Source organism: Apiospora phragmitis (genome assembly GCF_038363925.1).
Source record: "Apiospora phragmitis strain CBS 135458 chromosome Unknown utg000008l:1.0-3514335.0:1.0-3519231.0, whole genome shotgun sequence".
In the NCBI taxonomy this organism is placed as follows: domain Eukaryota; kingdom Fungi; phylum Ascomycota; class Sordariomycetes; order Amphisphaeriales; family Apiosporaceae; genus Apiospora; species Apiospora phragmitis.
In genome coordinates, this window is record NW_027117407.1 from 94,760 (window position 1) to 117,700 (window position 22,941).

The 22,941-nt window shown below is 44.6% G+C and overlaps 9 protein-coding genes across 9 annotated transcripts; 4 read left to right on the top strand and 5 right to left on the bottom strand.

The window, feature by feature from the left end:
• Window positions 1-63: 63 nt before the first annotated feature.
• On the top strand, window positions 64-913 carry PG994_008455 (uncharacterized protein; the record flags this gene model as incomplete). Its single annotated transcript, XM_066859864.1, has 2 exons — window positions 64-363; window positions 416-913. 2 exons carry the CDS (start codon window positions 64-66, stop codon window positions 911-913), a joined length of 798 nt encoding a protein of 265 aa, XP_066713453.1.
• A 1,173-nt stretch (window positions 914-2,086) lies between these two features.
• PG994_008456 (uncharacterized protein) lies at window positions 2,087-3,569 on the bottom strand (the record flags this gene model as incomplete). The annotated part of the gene is made up of 4 exons (XM_066859865.1): window positions 2,087-3,068; window positions 3,119-3,246; window positions 3,316-3,416; window positions 3,467-3,569. 4 exons carry the CDS (start codon window positions 3,567-3,569, stop codon window positions 2,087-2,089), a joined length of 1,314 nt encoding a protein of 437 aa, XP_066713454.1.
• Window positions 3,570-8,273: 4,704 nt separating this feature from the next.
• PG994_008457 (uncharacterized protein) lies at window positions 8,274-9,883 on the top strand (the record flags this gene model as incomplete). Its single annotated transcript, XM_066859866.1, has 2 exons — window positions 8,274-8,429; window positions 8,582-9,883. The coding sequence occupies 2 exons, from the start codon at window positions 8,274-8,276 to the stop codon at window positions 9,881-9,883; spliced, it is 1,458 nt and encodes a 485-aa protein (XP_066713455.1).
• Window positions 9,884-10,163: 280 nt separating this feature from the next.
• On the bottom strand, window positions 10,164-10,989 carry PG994_008458 (uncharacterized protein; the record flags this gene model as incomplete). Its single annotated transcript, XM_066859867.1, has 2 exons — window positions 10,164-10,859; window positions 10,912-10,989. 2 exons carry the CDS (start codon window positions 10,987-10,989, stop codon window positions 10,164-10,166), a joined length of 774 nt encoding a protein of 257 aa, XP_066713456.1.
• Window positions 10,990-12,333: 1,344 nt separating this feature from the next.
• PG994_008459 (uncharacterized protein) lies at window positions 12,334-12,814 on the bottom strand (the record flags this gene model as incomplete). Its single annotated transcript, XM_066859868.1, has 2 exons — window positions 12,334-12,513; window positions 12,587-12,814. The coding sequence occupies 2 exons, from the start codon at window positions 12,812-12,814 to the stop codon at window positions 12,334-12,336; spliced, it is 408 nt and encodes a 135-aa protein (XP_066713457.1).
• A 1,024-nt stretch (window positions 12,815-13,838) lies between these two features.
• Window positions 13,839-14,300, top strand: PG994_008460 (uncharacterized protein; the record flags this gene model as incomplete). Its single annotated transcript, XM_066859869.1, has 1 exon — window positions 13,839-14,300. The coding sequence occupies one exon, from the start codon at window positions 13,839-13,841 to the stop codon at window positions 14,298-14,300; it is 462 nt and encodes a 153-aa protein (XP_066713458.1).
• A 2,543-nt stretch (window positions 14,301-16,843) lies between these two features.
• Window positions 16,844-17,785, top strand: PG994_008461 (uncharacterized protein; the record flags this gene model as incomplete). Its single annotated transcript, XM_066859870.1, has 3 exons — window positions 16,844-17,062; window positions 17,229-17,242; window positions 17,296-17,785. The coding sequence occupies 3 exons, from the start codon at window positions 16,844-16,846 to the stop codon at window positions 17,783-17,785; spliced, it is 723 nt and encodes a 240-aa protein (XP_066713459.1).
• A 681-nt stretch (window positions 17,786-18,466) lies between these two features.
• On the bottom strand, window positions 18,467-18,971 carry PG994_008462 (uncharacterized protein; the record flags this gene model as incomplete). Its single annotated transcript, XM_066859871.1, has 3 exons — window positions 18,467-18,603; window positions 18,658-18,919; window positions 18,963-18,971. 3 exons carry the CDS (start codon window positions 18,969-18,971, stop codon window positions 18,467-18,469), a joined length of 408 nt encoding a protein of 135 aa, XP_066713460.1.
• A 478-nt stretch (window positions 18,972-19,449) lies between these two features.
• On the bottom strand, window positions 19,450-19,733 carry PG994_008463 (uncharacterized protein; the record flags this gene model as incomplete). The annotated part of the gene is made up of 2 exons (XM_066859872.1): window positions 19,450-19,533; window positions 19,599-19,733. Coding segments are annotated over 2 exons (219 nt in total), but the record flags the coding sequence as incomplete, so codon positions are not given.
• Window positions 19,734-22,941: the final 3,208 nt, after the last annotated feature.

Consider the following 22,941-nt stretch of genomic DNA (forward strand, 5'->3'; position numbering starts at 1 on the left):
TCTCTCTCTCTCTGTGTGTGTGTCTGTGTGGGATCCTCCATACATCTCTTAACACCATTTGAAATGCCCTCTCTGCTTTGCTTTGCAACCCAAATTCCCCCATCACACCTGAGGAGTGACCCTCTCCCTCGCCTCCTGCCGCATCAACCCCCTCAACCGCCGCATCTCCTCCCTCCCCCGCCACCACCCGCGCCCGCCTCCGCTCCGCCTCGAGCACCCGCCTTCCATCCACGACATCATCATCAAAGTCCCCGCACCGCCGCCTCGCCGCGGCCACGCACAGATAGTGCGCCAACATGTCCCGGGGCCAGTGCTGCCCCTGCCTCTGGCCGCGGCACCGGTCCTGGGCCCAGACGCCGAACTGTGCGACGATGTGTTGCAGCTTTCGGTCCGAGGCCTCGTCACTGGTGCGCAGTGTGTAGATGTCGCGCACGAGCTGCCCGAAGGCTTCCTCCTCGAGGCGGTGGGTGGCGCCGTGCGGGCCCAGCCGGAAGGGCACGTACGAGACGAGGCACTGCTTGAAGAGGTGCAGGGCCAGCGGCCGCAGGGGCGGGGTGTGAAGGTAGATGTCCACGTGGTACCGCAGGTCGTCGATGCAGACGTCGAACTCGGGCCGCCATGGTGGTTTGTTGTTGTCATTGTTGTCATTATTATTGTTGTCGTCGTCATTTATATCGGCCATGACGTCGCCGTTCTCGTCGACGCCGCCGTGCTGCTGCTGTTGCTGCGGCAGCGTGTCGTCGTCCTTGCTCATCAGAGCCTCGGCCGGGTCCACGTCCTCCGGCAGGGCGGTGTAGTAGTCATGGCGGAGCGAGCCGAGGCGTATGGGGGCCGGGTCGCTCTCGCGGGGGGACTGGAACTGGACCAGATGGGGCGGCCCGTTACGGTGGCGATGACAGCAGACCCCGATTGAGGAACATAGTGCATAGTCCTTGAGCAAAACGGGAAGGCGCTGCGTGAGCTCGTGAAGGTCACGACGCAACGGCGCTCCCAAGTCGTTGATTTGTACCGTGAATCGATCCATGATGAGATCTCGACTGGTGAATGTCGATATATGTATATGTATTCGATTCAATACCAAAGATGACAATGGTAATAGTAATACTCAATAGGTCAGGAGGATCGTCGTAGATCGTTCTAATGTGTGATTCGAATATAGTCCAAGTCTCAATAAGTAGATTGACTCCAAGAGGCAGGAAAGAAGGTGTCACTGTTGTATGATGAAATGAAGTCCAGGAATTATTTTTCCTTCCATTTGCGTTTTACTTATATGTCCCGCTGCCTGGGCCTTCGGAGATACACCTACATGACCTGCTGGTGGACCTCGACCCGACAATCGTACATGGTAGCCGTGATAAGCCATATTTCCATTAAACTTAAAAGGGGGCAGAAGGTATACAAGACCCGTCGGGGCATCGTTTCGCATCTAGCCCTGTCACTAGCGACTTGAGTTGTCGGAATCCCGGGTAAGATGAAGAAAATCTGCAGTTTATACTTTGCTAGAGACGAACTGTAGAAGACAGCCTAAGGAATCACCCCTTTCGTAGCTTTCTCGGGCCATATGCTCTCCAGTTTAGGTGAACGAAACTCACTCGCCCGGGCCAAGACACGGGAGCTCACCAATGCCATTCAATAGCCAAAGGTCCATACGAGAACGAGCCTTATCGTTCCAGATCAGGACATCTGGCTATACTTTAGCGTAGATGTAGTTCCCCAACAATGGTAAGGCAAGTACTCCTGATGTCCATATCGTAGTACAGTGCTTAGGTAATACGACGTTGAATATCAAGGGTAGTCAAATTTAACTTTGGTTACGAATTCGATACCGGGATGACAACACCACTGTGGGGCATTGATACACGTCGTAGGTCAGACCACACTAACAAGTGATTGTAATGGATGAATAATTACCGTGCTCTGCCCGAACTAGTATATACATTACTGTCGAGTCTCTCTCTTCGTCTCTCTCCCGGGCTCCAACTCCATCGCAATGCGGACTAAGCTCAACAGCTTTCATTGGGTATGTATGCATGCGTCGTGTCCCACGTCAGGTATCCTAACCATCCAACAATAAGAACTAGCAGCTCTAGGAAGCCCCCAAGGAATTGAGAGCCGCTTTCAGCTCCCGGACGGCGGTAGGCACGTCCTCAAAGTTGAGTGCCGAAATAGCCCATTTCGCGTGCTTCTGTGCTTGTACTATGGACATGTCGTCGGCTTGGTAAACGGAATTGGTGGGCGGGCCGCCACTGTAACTCGACGCCGGCTGAGATGGGGTGGGAACTTGAGGCTGTTGTGCTGGAGCCGAGGGCTGTGTATAAAAGATGTTCGCCGGGGGCGCGCTAGGCTGGGTGGGTGTATATCCCTGAGGAGGCGGCGGAAGACCAGGTCCAGGTGCGGTCACCGGAGCAGAAGGCTGATGAACAGGGGGCTGGGGTTGTTGGTAGAAGGACTGCGGCGTGTCGGGCAGGGTTGGCGGTGAGATGGTCCCTGAAGGCGGAATGGCAGGGCCTTGGCTGTTCGATCCCGGCTGGACTGTTGGCGGGCTTGGGATGCTGAAGTCGGGGTCTCCCACCGATGAAGGGGCTCCGGGCGCGAACGGCAGTTGGAGAGGTGGGTCATCATTTGCTGGTCCGGATGGCGCCGAGGGAAAGTAGCCATCGTGGGCGGGCCGGTCTGGTGGCGCAATGGGAGAAACCTGTTCAGGCGGAATAGCCGATTGTGGAGGGGATGTAGGCGCCGAGACGGTAGCAGGCGATATAGCAGATGCTTTGGGGTCAAGATAGGTCTTGTCTCCTTCCTCTGGTGCGTCCTCGACAGTGGCTGACCGGGGCAATCCTCCTAGTGCTTGGACCTCGGGGTCATTGGGGTCCAGCTGTTCTTCTGGCATCTCCTCCTGGGGCTTCGGGTTGGACTCGTTCGGGTCCTTGCCCTCTTTGATGGCCCTCAATATCCGGGCGGCGTTCCACTTCGCAAATTTGATCTTCTGCTCCGTTTCGGCGTCGGCCGGGCCCCATATATTGACGAGGTGGAAGAAGGTGGCGGCCGCTTCGAATGTGACGGCGGTTTGCCTGGACGGTGATCAGAGATGTGTGGAGGGGAAATCAGGATGGGTACTCACTGTGTGACCTTGTTGGCATTGAGGGGCCGAAGAGCACGGTTAAGCGTCTCCTGGGCGAATTGCTCGACGTATGCCTTGCCAGCCACATCGTCCAGTATCGCATCGTTTCCGGCTTGCTCCGCTTTGGTCTGCAGAAGTTGCCCATGTTAGCGCTCCGGGTTATGTTATGTTGGCGAAGGATATAATTGGCTCCGTACCTGTTCTAGTTTGTCCATCAGGGCCATGGTGAACTGCAAACAATCATCGTCGGTGCTGTGGAGCTGCTTGGCTAGGATCTGGTTGACCACCCAGTATTCGCCTGGTTCCTTGATCAGTTCTGGGCCTTTTCGGTCTGGAAGCAAGACATACACCAATATGCGATCACGGGCTTGGCCTTCTCGAGTTGTGTTGCGCGCACCACGAAGGGTGTAATGCCCGCCTGCTTGAGGGGTGCGGGGATATTGGCCGCCATTGTTGGGGCTGTCAAATTGCGCGAGTGGAAATGGCAGTATCGGTTCGAGGCGGCTTGTGTGTTGTTTTCTAGAGTTTCGTGTTGGGTGTGATGCCGTTACGGGTGTGGATGGTGTTGTCTTGGGAATGTTGAAGCTGTCTGCGTTTGCCAGCCACCCTCGTCCTTCATCCCTCATCGACGTAATGCCTGCGCTGCTACAAAAGTTGTCCCACCCCACCAGTAGTGCGGAATTAGACCCGAACAACGGCCTGAAACTGAGCTCTCACCACACTGTGGCTCGAGCTACCGGGATGCGCTTCTACATATAAAATACACTCTACAGTGGTTACCCCTGTAGTAGATATAGGGGGAGAGTAAATATGTTAGGGTTAATGTATATATTTTAACCGGTAGTTTAGTTTTTAATAACTTAATAAATAAATTTAATAATAAATAAATTAAATAATAAATAAATTAAATAATAAATAAATTTAATAATAAATAAATTAAATAATAAATAAATTAAATAATAAATAAATTAAATAATAAATGAATTAAATAATAAATAAATTAAATAATAAATAAATTAAATAATAAATATAACTTTTTAATATATATAATAAAGTTTATTATTAAATTAATTATATTATTAAATCGGCCACTTTTTTTAATTTATATAATTAAACTTTAATATATAATATCTTTATAACTATAATATCGATTTAATCGAAAGAAGATCGTATCGTTTTAATAATTTAAGCGACGCGAGAAGGTCCGAATCGAATTAGTTAAAAAGCTGCTACGAAAGTGTACGACGTCCCCCGAGCTACTCTAGGCGACCGACTTCGCGGTATTAAACCTCGACGCGAAATCCGATATCTATAATATAAATTAAATCTAGTTAAAAAAGAGGTATTTCGCAATTATATAATTAATTTAAATACTTAAAAAATACCTTCTAATATTAATATTATAAGAGATATGGCTAATTTTTTTATAAAGTCGCGCGGCGACGACCACGTCGACAAGTATTAAGTTAAACGTTTTATTAACCGTAACTTAAATTTTAAGACTCGAATAAACTGTTAATATAATTATTAAAGGGCTTTTTATAAAAATATAAGTATTATTTCCGGCTAGTTTACGCTAATTGCGAATATTAAAACTAAATATAGTATTTTAAACGAAAATTATAAAATTTTAACGAAACCGGCTTTATAATAAGTATAATTAAGTTAATATTTATTATAATACGCGCCGATTATTATAAAAAGGCGAAGTTAATTTAACTTATTAATCGAGAATAGTTAACGGCTATTAAATATATTAATTTATAAAGTTAATATATTCCGCCGTTTTTAATAGTTTAAAACTAATATTACCTCGTAAATTAATCTCGTAAATATAATTTATCGAGCGATTAAGTAATTAAACCGACTTTTAACGGCTAAACTAATAACGAAACGAGCTTAAACTAGATTCGACATTTCGATAAATATATTAAAACGCGGACGAAAAGCTTTTATCGCCTCTTAATTATAAACGATTATAAAAGCTATATTTTAGCTAAATTCGAGGAATATTATAGAAATAACGGCATTATTAGGTTTAATATACCTCTTTACTTTTCTTACTTACTTTAACTTTTAAATATAGTACTTTATTCGTTATTAAAATATATTTATTCGAAAGAAATCGAGCTAACGTATCCTATAAGCGAATATCTCATATAAGCGAATGTCTTACTTTTATAAATTTCTTTATAGCCTTAACCTTTTTTTATATTCTTTTATGTTTAAAAATATTATAACTTTAAAAAGAGAGTAATATAATTTTAACGCTTTAAGCGTTTTAAGAAGATTTAATTTTAAATATACGAAAAGCTGTATTAATCTATTACGTTTTATCGAAAACTTTATAGCGTAGACGAAATAGTTAACCTGTACGACGCGAAATATTTACGAATTCTCGAAAGCTTTTAAATTCCGAAGAAAATGCGATTATTTAATATATTATTAATTTAAATACGCGACCGTTTTTTCCCCGGTTAAATAGTATAAAAGATATAACGAATCGATTATTTAATTTACGCGACGCGGGACGCGGCGTTAATTAGGCCTTTAATTTTATACGACGATAACTAGACTTCTGGACGCGTTTTAATTAAAGAATCGATTATTAAAGAGTCTTTTACGAAGATCCCGACGCGTATCGCGCGTAGTTTACCCTCGTACGGAATATAATTTATAAGTACGGGATTTAAAAGGAGGATATTTATAATTTTGACGAGACCGGCTTTTTTATAAGTTAAATCTCGTTCGAAATAATTATAACCATTTCTAATTAATGCGGAAAGTTTAAAATAATATAATAAAAAAACCGGGAATAGGTTATAATTATTTAGGGCGTTAGATTATACGGTTACGCTATTCTTTTTTATATTATCTTTACCGGGAAAACGTACCTTTTTTTAGTATAAAAACAGCCTATTACCGAAGGATTAAGTAATCGTAATTATTAAAAATAGCTGAACTACGAATAAAAGAGGCGAGAATTAAATTCGATACTTTAATTAATATACTAGGTTTTATACGAAAGGTTGTTATTACTTTTTAGTTTTAAACGGCTACGAAAGTTATTATTTAATAGCTTTCGAGCTTTATTATAAAAAGAACTCGATTATTATACTTTATATACTTTCTTATTTATTATATAAGCTTTAGCCTCTTAATATCGGTTATTTTTATATATTAAAAAAAAGTATAGGAAAGAAATTAAATATTTTATACGGGCGTATATTATTTATATTTTAAACGAGGATTTCTTATTAGTGTTTTTAAAAGCGTTTTAAGCGATTTTCACCGTTTTGAATATACGAGGAAGCTTTTAAAAAATAGAACTTGTCCCGTATAATCCGGAATATATTATTTTATAATTAAATATAAAGTTATATATTTTAACACTTTTAGGGACGTTTTTTAGCTTATTTATTTTTTAAAAATTAAAAATTTTAAATAACTCGATTAAAACTTAATCTTAAACCGAATACGTTCGAAACAGTATCGTATAATATTAAAATAACTTTCCGACGTTTATTTTAATTAGTTTTAATTAAATCGTAAAAGTTATAACGTATATTATATACCGAGTTACTTTTTTAAAAAGTGAGAACGCGATACTTTAAAAAGTAAATAAAATGTTTAGCCGGCGCCGCCGTACGAAAAAGAAACGGTTATAAAATAGAGGATCACTTTATATATAAGTTAAAGAAAACTTATAATTTTAAAGGGATGTTAATAGATAGTTATAAGACGAATCGCGTCGGAGGAGTGGTTATACGAAGACGTTTAAGACACGCTTATAACGTTATAAAATTTACGGAGAGCCCGGGTATAATACGCGAACTTATTAGAATAATATAGAAGTATCTAGAGATAAGAATTCCGATTAATTTTAATATATTAAATACGTTGTGGTGAAATTAATTTATATTTTATTAAAAAAGGTATAAAAGAATAAGACATTCGTTTATATAAGATATTTATTTATAAGATACGTTATTTATTAAAGCGTTAATAAACTATATTACGAAGTTAAAGTTCTTTATCGCTTTTAAGGCCGCGTATTTTATTATTTTTATAAAAAATAATATTAAATTTAAATTTAACGCATTTAGTTTAATATTTTACTACTCGAACGAAATAATTAATAAAGTAGATATACGTTTTTAAACGCTTACACTTAGCTCGTCGCGTTTAGGGACGGCTAGTACTTATAATCCTTAAACGTCGTCTAATTTTTAATAAACGACTAAACACTTTATTTTTATTAAAAATAAAGTTTTTGCTTATTAAAAAAGCTCCTCGATATTAATTTTAAATATTATAAATTAAATAATAAAAAATATATATATAATAATATAAAAAATAATGTTTATAAAAAAATTAAATACGTATTTTATAAAAAGTTAATTTAGTACTTTTTAAGCGTCGAGAAATTAAAAAATCGCGCGTTTAATTTAAAAAAGCCCTTATTATATAAGGTAATAATAAAAAAGTATTTAATAATTAATTAATATAAAACGAGGGGTTTATTAAAGTAAAAAGCGACTAGTGAAAAGCGTTATAATGTTTATAATAAAACAAGTTATAATAATCTTTAATATTTATTAAACTTTTAAAGTTAATTAAACTTTATCCTTATTAATATATCCCTAAAAAGGTATTCTACAGCTAAAGAAACATGTTAGATCAACTCGAGCGTGTACCAGGCAAGTAGCATCAGGTGGGGGTACCAGCCACAGGACCCCGGATTCTGAATTAAATGTTCCCTGAGCTTCTTCTTCTTGCCAGATTGACTCTTTGCTCTGATTTGCCAAAGAGCCCCGAAGCGGGGAGCTCCACGAATTGGTTAAGTCGACTGGCTAATGCATCGCCGCCGCATCGACGCCTGTGCTGTGGTCTGACTGACGGACTTTATTTCCACGCTGGCCTTTTGCCAAAAGTCTACATTGCATGTAGCAAGAAGCAACAAGGACAACTACACCACATGCATTCACCTTCAACCTTCCCTTATTAGTTGCTTGGTGACCCCCTCTCGTTTTTTATTGTGGATGGTCTCCTCATCTTGCAGCGCAACTTTGTCTTCTTCCTGATTTGACTGCCGTTTCACCACATAGCTTTCTCCCACACCCACCGTCGTGATCGACTGACTGGTTGACCGACCATGCATGCCTCCAACCCCACACTAGCTACCGTTGCCGTAGCTCTCCTCTCGGCTCTGCCGACCGTCAGCGCCGGCATCTACACCAAGAACTCGCCCGTCCTCCAGGTCGATGCTAAGAGCTATGACCGGCTCGTGGCCAAGTCCAACTACACCACTGTATATCTTTCCGAATGCTGTTCTGATTCTCCTAGTTCGGGAGCTATATCCTCTTATCCAATGACTTACACCGGAGGCTGGCTCCAATAAATGCACCCACCACCTACCTCATGACTCGACCACTAACATCCCTCTCTCTTCCAACCCGATAGGTCCTCGAATTCTACGCGCCCTGGTGCGGCCACTGCCAGAACCTGAAGCCCGCCTACGAAAAGGCCGCCACGAACCTCGACGGCCTGGCCCAGGTCGCCGCCATCAACTGCGACGAGGACGAGAACAAATCCTTCTGCGGCCAGTTCGGCGTCCAGGGCTTCCCGACCCTGAAGATCGCGCGCCCGGGCAAGAAGTACGGCAAGCCCGTCGTCGACGACTACAACGGCCCGCGCTCCGCCAAGGGCATCGTCGACGCCGCCGTCGACAAGATCAACAACCACGTCAAAAAGGTCACCGACAAGGACCTCGACAGCTTCCTCAGCACCAAGAACGACACCGCCAAGGCCGTCCTGTTCACCGAGAAGGGTACCACCGGCGCCCTGCTCAAGAGCCTCGCCATCGACTTCCTCGACGTCATCCAGGTCGCCCAGATCCGCAACAAGGAGGCCAAGGCTAACGAGCTGTTCGGCATCAGCTCGTACCCGTCCCTGGTCCTTCTCCCCGGCGGCGAGCAGCCCGGTATTTTGTACGATGGCGAGATAAAGAAGGACGCCATGGTCAAGTTCCTGTCGCAGGCCGGCACGCCCAACCCGGTGTCTGGCTCAGCCAAGCCCAAAGCTAAGAAGGAGAAGAAGGAAAAGGCCTCTTCCAAGGCGTCTGACGCTAAGAGCAAGACTCAGGAGACCGCCGAAGAAGAGACCACCTCCGCCGAGACTCCCAAGGCCACCAAGGCTGCCGAAGTCGCCCCCGCCATTCCCGCCATCACCGAAGCCAAGAAGCTGATCAAGGAGTGCCTGAACCCCAAGTCCGGCACCTGCATCCTGGCCGTCGTCCCCTCGGCCCACGGCGAGGCCGCCGAGAAGGCCCTCGGCAGCCTGTCCGAGCTCGCCCACAAGCACGCCCACGCCCAGCGCCATCTGTTCCCCTTCTACGAGATCCACGCGGCGGACGAGAACGTGGCGGCCCTGGTCAAGAGCCTCGGGCTCGCCGCCGAGGTCGAGGTCATCGCGGTCAACGGCAAGCGCAAGTGGTGGCGGCAGTACGAGGGCGACTTCAGTGCCGAGAGCATCGAGTCCTGGATCGACGCCATCCGCCTGAGCGAGGGCACCAAGAAGAAGCTGCCTGCCGGCGTCCTGTCCGAGGTGGCCAAGGAAACGCCTAAAGCCGAGAAGGTCGAGGTCAAGGTCGAGGACGAGGTCAAGGTCGAGGTGCCGACGGAGGACGAGACGACCTCGTGGCAGGGCGCGGAGCCTACGCCCGAGGCCACCCCGGCCCCTGAGTCGGAGCATGACGAGCTCTAGTCGTTTAGCACCGGGATTATTCACACTAGTATATCTGTCAAATGTAATGAGCCAAGAAGCCAGCATTTCTCAAGTCTAAAATCTCACTGACGTACAAAGAAAATGTTCTACTTGATCTTCAGCACGTTGAACCCATTTCATCTCTATCTCGTGACCAAACCGAAAACGCCATGCAGATGCTATTTGTGCCGGATGTGGATGACATGTGTTATATGCCCCCTTCACGTGCCCATTTGTTCAACTTTTTCTAGTATCTTTTCTTCTTCCACCCCGACATCAATCAGTCCAGATCCATGCTGCTCACCACCTCGCCCCTGCCAATGGCCCCCTCTTGCACCATCAGCTCTCCCTTGTCCCGCACCACGCCGTCCAGGAAGTCCCGGGCAGCCTTGCAGCCGTCGGCGGCGGTGGCCATCATGCCCTCGAGTCGCGTCAGCTGGACGCGGCTCTCGCACACCATGGCGACCACCTTGTCGGTCGCGCCCAGCGTCGCGAGCGTCAGGAACGGCAGCTCCTGCTCTTCTTGGGTGTTGAGGTCCAGCAGCGGGTCGGCCGCCTCGTCGGCCGCCGCGTACGACGACGTCGAGCCCGCCGTGCAGGCGACCAGGTAGTCCGTCATGGGCACGCCCGCGTCCACCAGCGCCAGGCTCGCCGCGTTGATCAGCCCCGCCAGCAGCGACCCGTCCTGCGACAGCACGTTCAGCGCGATGTGGATCGTCGAGCGCGGGCCGTAGGCCTGGCCCTGCACGGCGGCCGCGAGGCCGCAGGCGATGGTCGTCTGCATCTCTTGCACGCGCTTGTCGTTGCGGCCGCGGCGCTTGCGGTCCACGGTCGCGAAGGGGGCGATCATGATGCTGACGGCGAGCGTGGCGCCGGCGCCGCCCGCGGTCGGGGCCGTCGAGGCGGAGGACGAGGTGTTTTTGGAGGCGTCGCGCTCGTTGGGGCCGGTGATGATGCACTGGATCTTGGTGTTGCCCTGCTCCAGGTAGGCCGAGCCGTCGCCGAGACTGCACGCCCAGCTGGCCGACCTGCTGGCGCAGCTCGTTCCAGCGGCGGCCGTCGACGCGCAGGAGCGCTAGGTTGTAGGTGGAGGTGTCGAGGGGCATGGTGTCTGTCTGTCTTTGGGGGGAAGTTCGTTTCTTTCGGCGACTATGCCCGCTCGCCAATTGGGATCGTTCGTGTATTGCTTTGCGCTTTTGTTCAGGTTGTGTGGGCGGTTGCTCGAATCTTCCTTCTCTTTCCTGGGGGTCGTGGGTTTGGCTGTTGTTTGGTGCGCTGTCTGTCGTCTGGAAATCTAGAGCTGCTGGACTGGACTGGACGTCCAACTGATAGTTCCATCATTGAAGCTTTAGGAAAATTTTGGTGGGGCAGATGCAACGGGATTAGGGATTGCGGGACACTGTGGGGCCCAAGATCTCCAGGCCCCCTTGCAGCCGCTGTCACGTTCTCTCCTCCTTCGTCAAGTAGGAACCAGTTGAAGTTACATATTTTCTTCATATCCAGAATGCCCTGTTTTCATCTTCAAGTTGGTCAAATAAATTGGTGCATCTTGTCTTTCGCTATGGGCTCTCGCGGCCGTCCAGAGTATCAGGCACGTCATGTCATGTTCAAGTCTTCCGTTTCTGTGTCTATCGACAAGTCCCTGGATCGCATAGAACATGCCATGTTGTGAATGGATCTACATATTGATATAGCTTATGGAAGCGTGTCCTTTGCCATTGCATTCGTGGCCGCGCACCGTCTGGGGCAGTCTCTGGCGCTTGATCGTGCAGCCCACTCCTGCAGGGAGTCCTGCGTCCAGAATACACGAATACATAAGCATCACAGCGGTAGACTCTTTCGCAGTCTTGAGTCGGGGTATCGCCTAGGGTTTGACAGCCCACCCATCTTTGGGCGTGCGACGACTCCGTGGACTATTATTTTAATATTCGACGCTCCAAGGGACGGGAACATACCTCATCACACTCGGGTGATAGCCAGTCAAAATTCTTCAACGCAGTGCTTCTACCTGTCGAAACCGTCTGCTGTTTTCTTTCTCTTGCCCGACAGACATTAGATTAGTTCCTCCAAATCCTTCAAATCAGCTCGAGTCAAACCATTCCCACTAATAAGAACGAGGAACATCTCCGAATAAGTATAAACTTCAAATTATGCCTCCCATAAAAGCCCCTACACTTACTCAGCAGAAGTGAACAGGTAGCCCATGCCGTATTTTCCCTGCAAGTTTGACAAGACCAACCAAGGAGGCAGCAAATCAGGCCAGGCAGTCTGTTCGGTAGTTGACGACCGTCCCGGGGCGGGGAACCCAGACCTCGATCTCGTCATTTCTCGGGGGTCAAGAGGGCGTCGTACTTGTCCCAGATGGGGCTGAAGTAGAGGACGCCAGTCTGGCTGGACGCGCAGTCTACCTTGACGCTGATGCCCTGGATCGTTGACGCCTCGTGGGTGGTTTAGAAGCTGATGCTGAACTCGGTCTGACTGATGTCCTTGACCCCGACCGAAACGCTCTCCGAGACGGTCTTCTGGACGTTGTAGGTCGAACCGGCGGTCAGGCCGCCCTCGATCTGCAGATGATGGTCGGGTCGCTCAATGTTGTTGAACGTCTGGATGAGCCGGAAGCCGGTGTCCTCCTAAGTGAGTGTCAGTCAAAATCGTTATCTTACCATAGGGTATGGGTATAGCTTTGGGGGGCAGGTCACTTACATCGTCAGCACGTTTGCTGAGAGTGGCATTGGCGAACATGTCTTCCAGCTCTGCCTCGCTGATTCGATATGTTTCAATGGCTAAGCCGTCCGACGTCGTTCTTTTCTTGGCCGCTCGACGATGCTTCGCCGCCTCACCAGGCTTGTAGTTGGAGTTCAAGTGGACGTCGGTCATCCAGTCCAAGGCCTGATCATTGAACCTGCCCCCTGCCCTCCTGGGTTCGCACATAATTTTGACCTGCTCGGTGTGGCAACCGATAACAGCTCTGAAGTACATTCGTGTTCACCCATCTTGCAAGCCGTGACCATGCAGTTGGCCGCGTATATTACAAGGTTCCCCAGGATCATGTTGTCATTGGGAAGATTCCCCACGGGACTAGGTGGATCCAGTAGTTCGTCCAAACCGAATGTGCTAAGGATCGAGTGCGGCTGAAAGCTGATGTTCGGAAACCGAAGTGAGCTCGTCTGGACTTCTGCTCCTGAACGCTCCCAGTCGGGGTACTCGCTGGACAAACACTCACTTGTGCATGGTGCGTTCAACCTGCTAGTCAGGCGTCCATATCTTGGTAGCGCATTTCATTTCTGCGCACCACGTACATACATAGGTGTATCTCAACTAGCAGGCACACTGGAGTCTGCATATTTCCCAAAAGTGCATAGAAGAAAGGCATGCCTACTTTAGCTGTATGCACCTAAATTGGGCTACGAAATGCGGTCTATCAGGTGTCGAACTCCTGCCTGCTACCAGACACTAAGACAAATAAGTTACATGATTCCATCGGTACCAATGTAGAATTGAATTGAGACGTAAATAATGGAGATATGACAGCAGACTTGGCGTGAGGTTGATTGTGAATGGCTGATGTCCAGCGAGAACAATGTTTCAATTACGTATTGATATCCGAGCCAGACGAGTGTGATAGGAAAGTTAAGGCTCGGCTAATGGTGTTGTAGAATGCAGTACCGCTGCCGTTGCTTTTGGCATAATATCCCAGTAATTTCATGTTATTTTCGATGGTCTTACGATTTGGTGCCCCTTGAATCCAACTGGCGCTTTCTGTCGACTCGCTTCCTTAGTTGCTTGGTCACTGTGAGGCATCCGTGTTCAAGTCCAAGTGGAGAGGCAACCATGGAATTGTAACTAATTCTGCCCAAGTAGCTCTGCCCTTAAAATTCTCAAGTACGATCCGGACCTTTGCCCACTCCTTCCTTCACAGCCACTACACACAACACGTTTTTGAAATCGGTTCAACATGGCGCCATGGCCCCTACCCATCAAGCTTACTTCCATCATTATGGAAACCCTGGAGTCTGAGGCTCGCGAGCAGCTGCCCAGCCTCGCCACGGTCTGCGCTACATGGAGAGCCGTCGTCGAATCCATCACCTTTCACACAATCGTCAAGTCCTATGAGAGTGACGACGACCTGGAGTTACTCTCTTCCATCTTCAAAAGGACAGGAAACATACGTCATCTTCGGCATCTCGAGCTTACAATCAAAGAATACGACTCGGCGTGTTGCGCATCCGCCTTAGCGGGCGTCTTGGGCTTACTGAGTAGCTTGGAAGAAGAGGCACTTGCCCATGAACATCCCGGGATTGCCGCCGAATTCTGGTTGTGGGGACCGCGCTGGGGTTCCAGCAGTGACCCGCCGACGCCATACAAATGCGGGCCGAGCAAGGCTTTTGACTCCTCTACCAGAGGTCCGTTTGATTAACCACCTCACTGTCTACAACCCGGGTGACGGTCTTGGCGTCGTCGTTGCAAACTTAATGAGTATTGCTCCATGTGCATCCGTGAAGTTCTGTTCCTGTTCCATGAGTTCAGAAAAGCGGATTGGTAAGTGTAATAATCTTTGTCCCGACGCATAGTAACATGACGGTTGCGTTCATCGTTGGCTTTACTCCAACTCTGTCCAATCTTTCTTCGTCTCAGTCGTTCGTGGTTACTTAGAACCCAGCCTCTTGTTGAGTTCTCTGGCTGACGAATCCATAGACGTTGCCCAGACGGTTGTAAACTGGCCAGCTTACTCGGCGAAAGATCTCACCTTAATGATATCCATAGACGATGGTGAAGGGAACTCTATCGAAGAGGGAAGATCTTATACCCCTCTGACGCTGAAGCTCCATCATTTATCGTTAGGTCTCGGAAGCCTGCGCCTTGAAGCCGGGTCGCTCATCGGTATCGAGATCTTTGGGCAAGCACCGGTGGAAGGCAACGCGACGAATTAGCCTCTGCTAGAGGAATTCACCTTGGAGTACGACCATCGCGTTTTCGATACGCTGGAACCTCTAAGCTGGCTAGAGCTGTTGCAGATTACCTACCCGGATGCTGGCCCGGCTCCGAGAGCGGCCTCGTTGGTGCAGCAGCAAGAACTTGTTTGGGAGGCCGCTGCATTTGCAGCCCAAAGAATGCCCAAACTTAAGATGATGTACTTGTATTCAGCGTCCAGTACAGGACCAAGTTTTCATCTTGATTTCGTGGATACGACTGCAGGTTCAAGTGAACCATCCGCTGAAATCACGTGGCGGCAGAAGAACATGGATCGGTCTTGGAGGCCTAGCGACAGGGTCCTGAATGCGTGGTTCGCTGTCGCAGAGAAGAGGCGCCTGAGTGAGATCAAGGTATTTATATCGAATCCATCGGATGGCAATTTTGCCAATTTTCCCCCGGTGCTGATAAAGGCTGGGAGAGAACCCTCGTTTATCATGACGGCGCACAAATAGGAGGCCGTTTCCGGAGACCACTAGGTTCAAGAACGATGGAGAGCGCATGCAGGAGACTGAAAGCAATGTATGTGTCTGAGTAGAGCCACGCATAGGTTCTCGTTCAGACTTCTCCCTAGAGATAGGATGAGACGGCTAGATGACTCCTCATTAGCCATGAACCACATCACCACGAAAGAAAACCAGGTTTTTCTTACGCATTATTCTTTGTAATGGCTTGTGATTAGGACGAAGGTGGCAGGACTCAGTGAAACTTGGGTCTAGCTATGAACGAGGGGAATCAGCTGTCAAGATTAACAGCATGAGTGGGACATTCCTCCTCGGGCTTCATTGCATGTTTGAACCTTTGGTCTTTCGCTTAGGCCTGTTGGCCATATGATGTACTGTGTGTATCCCAGCCTTTGGAATCCGGTTAGTAATACTGTTTAGTGATTTGTGATTCATCTTTAGGTTCCAAGAAGTAGCCAATGCGTCCAAGGTCCTTTCTTCGAGCTCCTCTGGGCGAAGTACGTTGGTCATTGATCCGTGTTCGTTTCCTCACTATAAATCCGCAGACAGGCTTTTCGCCCCGACGTCATCAACCATGTTCCCTGAATGATCTTCTGGTTCCCCAGGCTGTGCTTTCCACCTGAGGAGTTCGATCGGCGTCACGAACAGTTTCCCGAGAAGGTGAGAGGGAGTTGTAGTGGCGAGAGCCATGACTTTTAGGGGTGTATCACAGGCTATGGCTGGCGGCCAACAGCTGTTGAATGTGAAGTTACGGAAGATCAGTCCGGTAATTTTATCACTACAGGTTCCTGCCTATTTTGTAAGAATCCGTAAGAGCAGGCCTTGAGGCTGATCAGTTTGCTCCAGTGTTATTCAGGAATCCACGCAAGGTGTCACGTGGAGCAGGAGCTGAATGGCAAACATACACTGAAACACAATCCTAAGGTCTACATAAGTAAGAAATGATCATACGATATCCATGTATCAAAGAGGTGACCCATCTGATCTACGTCACATGGCCGACCCATCCTGGTAAATGTTTGCTCGGTGGAATGCAGGATGACAAAGCTCGGCGATGAGATGTTTTCCCACAAACAAGACACGTACATTTAGCATCCACAAACACTAGAAGTGAGGCTATTTCAATATAAAATCCCAGTCAGAGTGGCTGCTTTTCCTTTACTTCTCATCCAGTTGCAATATCGACAACCTCCAGAAACAACAAAATCTTCTAGGATGGAACCTACACTTTGTGGTATGCCAATAGAGATCACTAAGATGATCATGGAATACCTACCAATACAGGGGCGCCAAAAATCCGCAAAAGCTCAGCGGCTAATCCTCGTCATGGTCTGCCAGCATTGGAGATGTGCTATCGAGGATATCACCTTTCGCTCCATACCCAGAACATGGAAGCCGGATGACGACGTCGGGCTAATTCGCTCCACTCTAGAAAGGACAGGAAGGTTCTCCATTCTTCGGCACCTCTTTCTCCAATTTAGAGGAACTTACAGCGAGGGAGTGCAGATGGGCCATCAGGTGCATGATGGACTTACTGAGCATCCTGAAGAAAAATGAACTTCACCCCGGAATCGACCTCCGCTCCTACATACGTGGGACCGACAAAACCGAGACGCTTACGGACCAAATGGCGGCACTTGAGAACCTGCTACTAGTTCCTCTCCCCAAGGTTAGCTCTGTCCGTAGACTAGCTTTCAAGGTCTACGGCATCCCTAGCAGAGTCGACATAGCAATGTGCCTGGCAGTGAATACTCCTAATACCACCTCTAAGGACTTCGAGCTCACAGAACTAACCTTACTCCTATCAACTGGCTCAAGAATAAATCAACATGGAATAATTTATATCTTTTCCAGTTGAATAACTCCTTCAAGCCAGAGAATACATAATCTTAAAGTTAACGTGCTGGTAGACTTCGTTCAACGGGTAACTGATTGGCCCAGCCAGGTCTTGAAGGGGTGGAACTTATCAATATCTAGGAAGGGAGATCGTGATTGGGAGGGTGCGTACAGACACGAGAAGTCGTCTTACAATCTGACGGTGAAACTCCACCAGATTTCCTTAGGCCTAAGAGAGCTGTGCCTTAAAGACACAGGGGCTGGCGTCCGGATCTTTGGGCAAATGCAACGCAGGCCGCGCCCAGAGTGGCCATCACTGACTCGTCGGTGTATGGACTACGACCAGAGTATCATTGAATTTATGGTTGGTAACATGACTCTCGCTCGCATGTGGCCGGCACCGCCGGCGCAAGAACAGGTTTGGCTTTTTGCCTCCGTCGCTGCTCGAAGAGTCTGGACGGCCGCCGCCAACGCTGCCCGACGAATGCCAAAACTGCAGTACATGCAGTTGTTCTCCGCATCGCAGACAGCGCCCACACTGGAGGTGCTCGCCCCGGGCGCTGGAGTCGTCGAAGTAGGGTGGTCGTGGTGGCTTGTTGTGGAAGGCGGCGGTTTTTGGTCTAGAGAATGAGCCCGTCTGGGAATATCCTCCTTAGAGTAACTGCATAGATTCAGATGCTCGGAATAACATGAATTACTTGGACATAGTCGAGTTGACCGAAACGGTAACCCTATGTACCGACTCTCGGCGTTAGTATTACCCTTTTTGGGATAAGTGAGATGTCGCAGGACGGAATAATAGTAACTCTTCGAATAAACGGTGAGTCTATTCCTCCTGAGACACTGGGATAACGAGGAATAATGATTGAAATAATGAAGAATAACAGTAGAATAAGAAGGAATAAACCCCGAAAGTCGCTTACCAGCAATTTGCTTTAGAAAGTTTGATATAAGCCCCGAACAAGCTTTATATATTATCCACAGAGTGCGTCCGTATTTATACAATCAACAATTCCAAATTTGGGAGGGCTATTGGACCCGTTCACGTTTATACATTTCTCGTGTGGAATTACGACTTCCTTCTATAACATCTTCATGAAGGCAACATAGGCGTGGTAGCTGGGGCCTTGACTTCAGGGGTTTGGGTAAAAGCGATGGCTGGCAGCCAGTGATCGTTCAAATAGGAACTATACAAAATAGAGGCAAGCCGGTTTTGATTTCACACCATCATGTATGTCTGGCAAGGCTTCCCAAAATCAGTCATCTAAGCTGGTCTGATTGCTTGCTCCGAGGCAGTTGGGAATCGCACCAACTACATGCTACTCAGTAACGTCCGCATTGTCTCCAAAGCCTCCTCCTTGTGCGGTTTCAATTCAAGGGCGGTTACATGGGCGAATGTTCGGCCCAGTGCCTCGTTCAATTTCTCCGGGTTAGCTCCAACCGCTTCGTCTTAACCGTAGAACAGACGGCCTGTCTCTCTACCGGCATCAATAATTCGTTAACACCTAGGCCGCCGGACGACATCAAACGCCCTAAACGCGGCATTGATCTCTCCTCTCGATGATATGTTGCCGATAAGATGGCCAAGGATGAAGGCGTCCTCGATCACCATTCCGGCACCTGCGCCTTGCAAGGGAGATGTCGCATGGGCTGCATCGCCCATAATGCAGACCCCGTTGCTTGCGTACGTAGGAGTGCATTTATGTTCCCACTCAGCATACCCCATGGGTTCTTCCTGATCTAAGATGAGCTGAACACGAGTAAGCTGTACTGTATTAATCAGCAGTTTTATTAGACACGAAACTTACCTCTACCATACCCCTAGCTATAAAGCCCTCATCTTAACTAGGAGGAAGTATATCTTGAAGAACTTGTTTTATAACAGGTCGCTTCCGGTTGGCTAAGAAGCTCTTATTAATAACCGCGATAATATACTAGACCATAGTTCGGTTCTCTACGATTTTATATAGTATCGCTACCCCTTCGCTAAGCTAGTTATATTAGCGATCTATTTTAAAGGACTTATCTCCGAGTACCACCCTAGCTTTTTCGAAAGGGACCAGGTGTCGAGTATCCTATTAATTAACTAGTAGGAGAAGCTATATACATTTTTATTTCTTTTCTTAAGATATAGTTTCGAACGGCGTTAAAAATACCGTCTATATTAATAATAGTATCGAATTAAGCGTTTATACCGCTTTCGAAAGCGACGGTAACTCTAGCTTTTATTTATTCGATAAACTAGACGCATTTATTAACGTAAAGGATATCTTTAAGTAGTAGTAAAAGAAGCGTTTATAATAGCGGGGCACGGTTTAAAGTAAGGCCGGCACTAACTTCGAGATCCGAAATAACGGTACCTGCTTCAGGTCCCGAGCCCTGTTAAGGTAGGTATTAGTACGACGCGATGGCAATGTTAGGTTAGGGTTAGAGGCGTTACTAACCATTACCAGATGGGCTGCCTCTAGTTCTACGGCTCCTGCCTGAGTTTTTAACAGATCGATCACCGAAGGAATGATGTCGTCGAGGGCTTCGAGCGCTAGAGGGGACAGCCCTAGGCCAGCGCCCCGTTCAAAGAACTAGGGAGCCCTTTCGTAGATTTAAATATTTATATAAGGATGCTTCGCGAGCGCGATAGCTACCGTAACCCCGGCGAGACCGCCGCCGATAATACCGATACGAATCTAGCTAGTCATTCTAAAAAATAGAGTAAAGAAAATATAAAAGTAAATAATTAAAGCTATTTAAAAATAATTACTGTTTATATTTTTAATAGTTATATTTTATATTATATAACGTATCTCACAAGCGAATATCTTATATAAGCGAATGTCTCACTTTTATAAATTTCTTTATAGCCTTAACCTTTTTTTATATTCTTTTACGTCCGAAAATGCCATAACTTTAAAAAAAGAGTAATATAATTCTAGCGCTTTAAACGCTTTAAGAAGATTTAATTTTAAACATATAAAAAGCTGTATTAATTTATTACGTCTTATCGAAAACTTTATAGCGTAGACGAAATAATTAACTTATATAACGCGAAATATTTATAAATTCTTAAAAGTTTTTAAATTTTAAAAAAGATATAATTATTTAATATATTATTAATTTAAATACGTAATCGTTTTTTCCCCGGCTAAATAATATAAAAAATATAACGAATCGATTATTTAATTTACGCAACGCGGGACATGTCGGCGTTAATTAGGCCTCTAACTTTATACAATAATAACTAGACCTCTAGACGCGTTTTAACCAAAGAATCGATTATTAAAAAATCTTTTATAAAGATCCCGACGCGTATTACGCGTAATTTACCTTCGTACGGAATATAATTTATAAGTATAAGATTTAAAAAAAGGATATTTAAGCCAGCTAACGGTGCTACGGTCACCCTATACAACGGCGACCCCTAAATTTAGATAGCCCCTAACAGCACCATATATAAATCAGTATATAAACCAGTCAGCTTTTAATTTATAATTAATTAAATAATACCATCGTCTTCTTTTTATTTTCCTCTTTCCGATAAGCCGTAAACTTAACGAGTCAATATTATAATACGCGATTTAAGATATTATAAATAGCTCGTTAATAAAATAAGCCGCCGAGAAGTATAATATCCCTAAAATAATTCTAAGGGCTCGGATTCACGGCTGCAAGACTATAAAATAACGGAATAAGTCCTTTTAAGCCTTAATAATAGCGGAAAAGTCTTAAATCGTGACTTAGTACCTTACGTAATATAATCTAGGCTATTTACCGGCGTACGTTATTTTTTAGATATTCGCTTAACGGATTTTTTAAATTAACGGGATTAATATAATACTCGGTAAATATTAAGTTAAAAGATTTATTACTCGCTATTCATTTATTGGTACTACTTTTTTTTAAAAGGATAGATTTTTTAAAGCTTAACGTAACTTCCGTAAAAACAATTATCGAGTTTTTCGAACGGCTTAATAATCTTATTTTAAAATCGATCCCTCCGGAGTTTCGGTTTAACGTCGACGAGATCGGTAACTAGTTCAGCTATAGAACGAATATAATAGTTATTAAATCTATTAAAATAAAAAGAATACTAATTAAGATTCCCTTAATCGAAAATAGGCTTTTGCGGTCGAATATAATAACGCTTTAAGCCGAGCTTTACCTCCTTTTATTATATTTAAAAATTAATAAGTCTAGTAATAATAATTTTTAAAAAAGGAGGACTCGTTAACGGATATTATAGAGGATTAGGTTTTTACGATATCCCTTAAAAGTTAAATTAATAAAGAACTAGCCCTAGTATAATTAAATAAGGTTTTTATCCTTTATATAAAGCTTTAAAACGAGGATTAATAACGGCTTATTATTTTAAATAATTACGCTAATTATATAAACGAGGACTTTATTATAACATATTTAAAGTATAAAATATAACTTCTCTTCTTTTTAATATACTCGTTGCACCTATTATAACCCCTGGATTTTAATCCTTTTAATATATTAAAAAATACTTACTACTAAAAAATAACCTTATATTATATAAAACTTAATAATATAAATATAAATAAAAAAAACTTTTTCTAATATTACGAACTAATTAAAAGGTTTACTTTTCGGCCGTATATAATAATTAGCGGCTAAACCGTAACTAATATATTCCCTCGCGATATTAATAAGCCCCTTAATAGCCAGAACCGGAGGATAGAAAACTAAGTAGAAGCAAGACTATTTAAGCCTCCCCTTAACGTTTCCAATAAACAATTCTCCTCTATAACGTTACTAATACCTACGACTAGCCGCTAAATTAAAAAGTTAGCGGATACGCTTAATAGTAATAATATTATTTTTAATAACGCGACGCGCCGGGTTTTATTCCGGAAGCTTTAAAAGAGTCTAAATACTTTAAACGGCTAGATCGGCTAATTAAAACACGAGAAGTTAGTTTTAAAAGGTAATTTTAAAAAAAAGAGGTAAAAAAAAAAAAAAGTAATACTTAACCCTAATTAAAAGTTTACGTATATACGAGATATTATAATAATTAAAAGGGAAATAAATAACGTTATATTAGAACCCCAGGCTATTACTCCTTTATCGTCGGCGCCGGAAGCCGTTATAATTAAATCTAACTTTAAATCTAAAATTAAAAGTGTTATAAAAGCGTTTCGAGACTAAAACGGTATTTTTAAGATTTTATATTAATTTTTAATTAAATTATTCGTATTATTATTATATAATATTATTATTAATTTTTAGGGTCGCCGTTATATAGGGTGACCGTAGCACCGTTAACTAGCTTATAATTTTAACGAAGCCGGCTTTTTTATAAATTAAATCTCGTTCGAAATAATCGTAACTACTTTTAATTGATGCGGAAAGCCTAGAATAATATAGTAAAAGAATTAAGAATAAGTTATAATTATCTAAAACGTCGGATTACACGGTTACGCCATCCCTCTATATATTATCTTTACTAAAAAAACGTACCTCTTTTCTTAATACGAAAACAACCCATTACTGAAGGACTAGGTGATCGTAATTATTAAAAATAATTAAACTATAAATAAAAAAAGCGAGGACTAGATTTAATACTTTAATTAATATATTAGGTTTTATACGAAGGGTTATTATTATTTTTTAGTCTTAAACGGCTATAAAAACTACTACTTAATAGCTTTCGAGCTCTATTATAAAAAAAACTTAATTATTATACTTTATATATTTTCTTATTTATTATATAAGCTCTAACCTTTTAATATTAATTATTTTTATATATTAAAAAAAGCGTATAAAAAA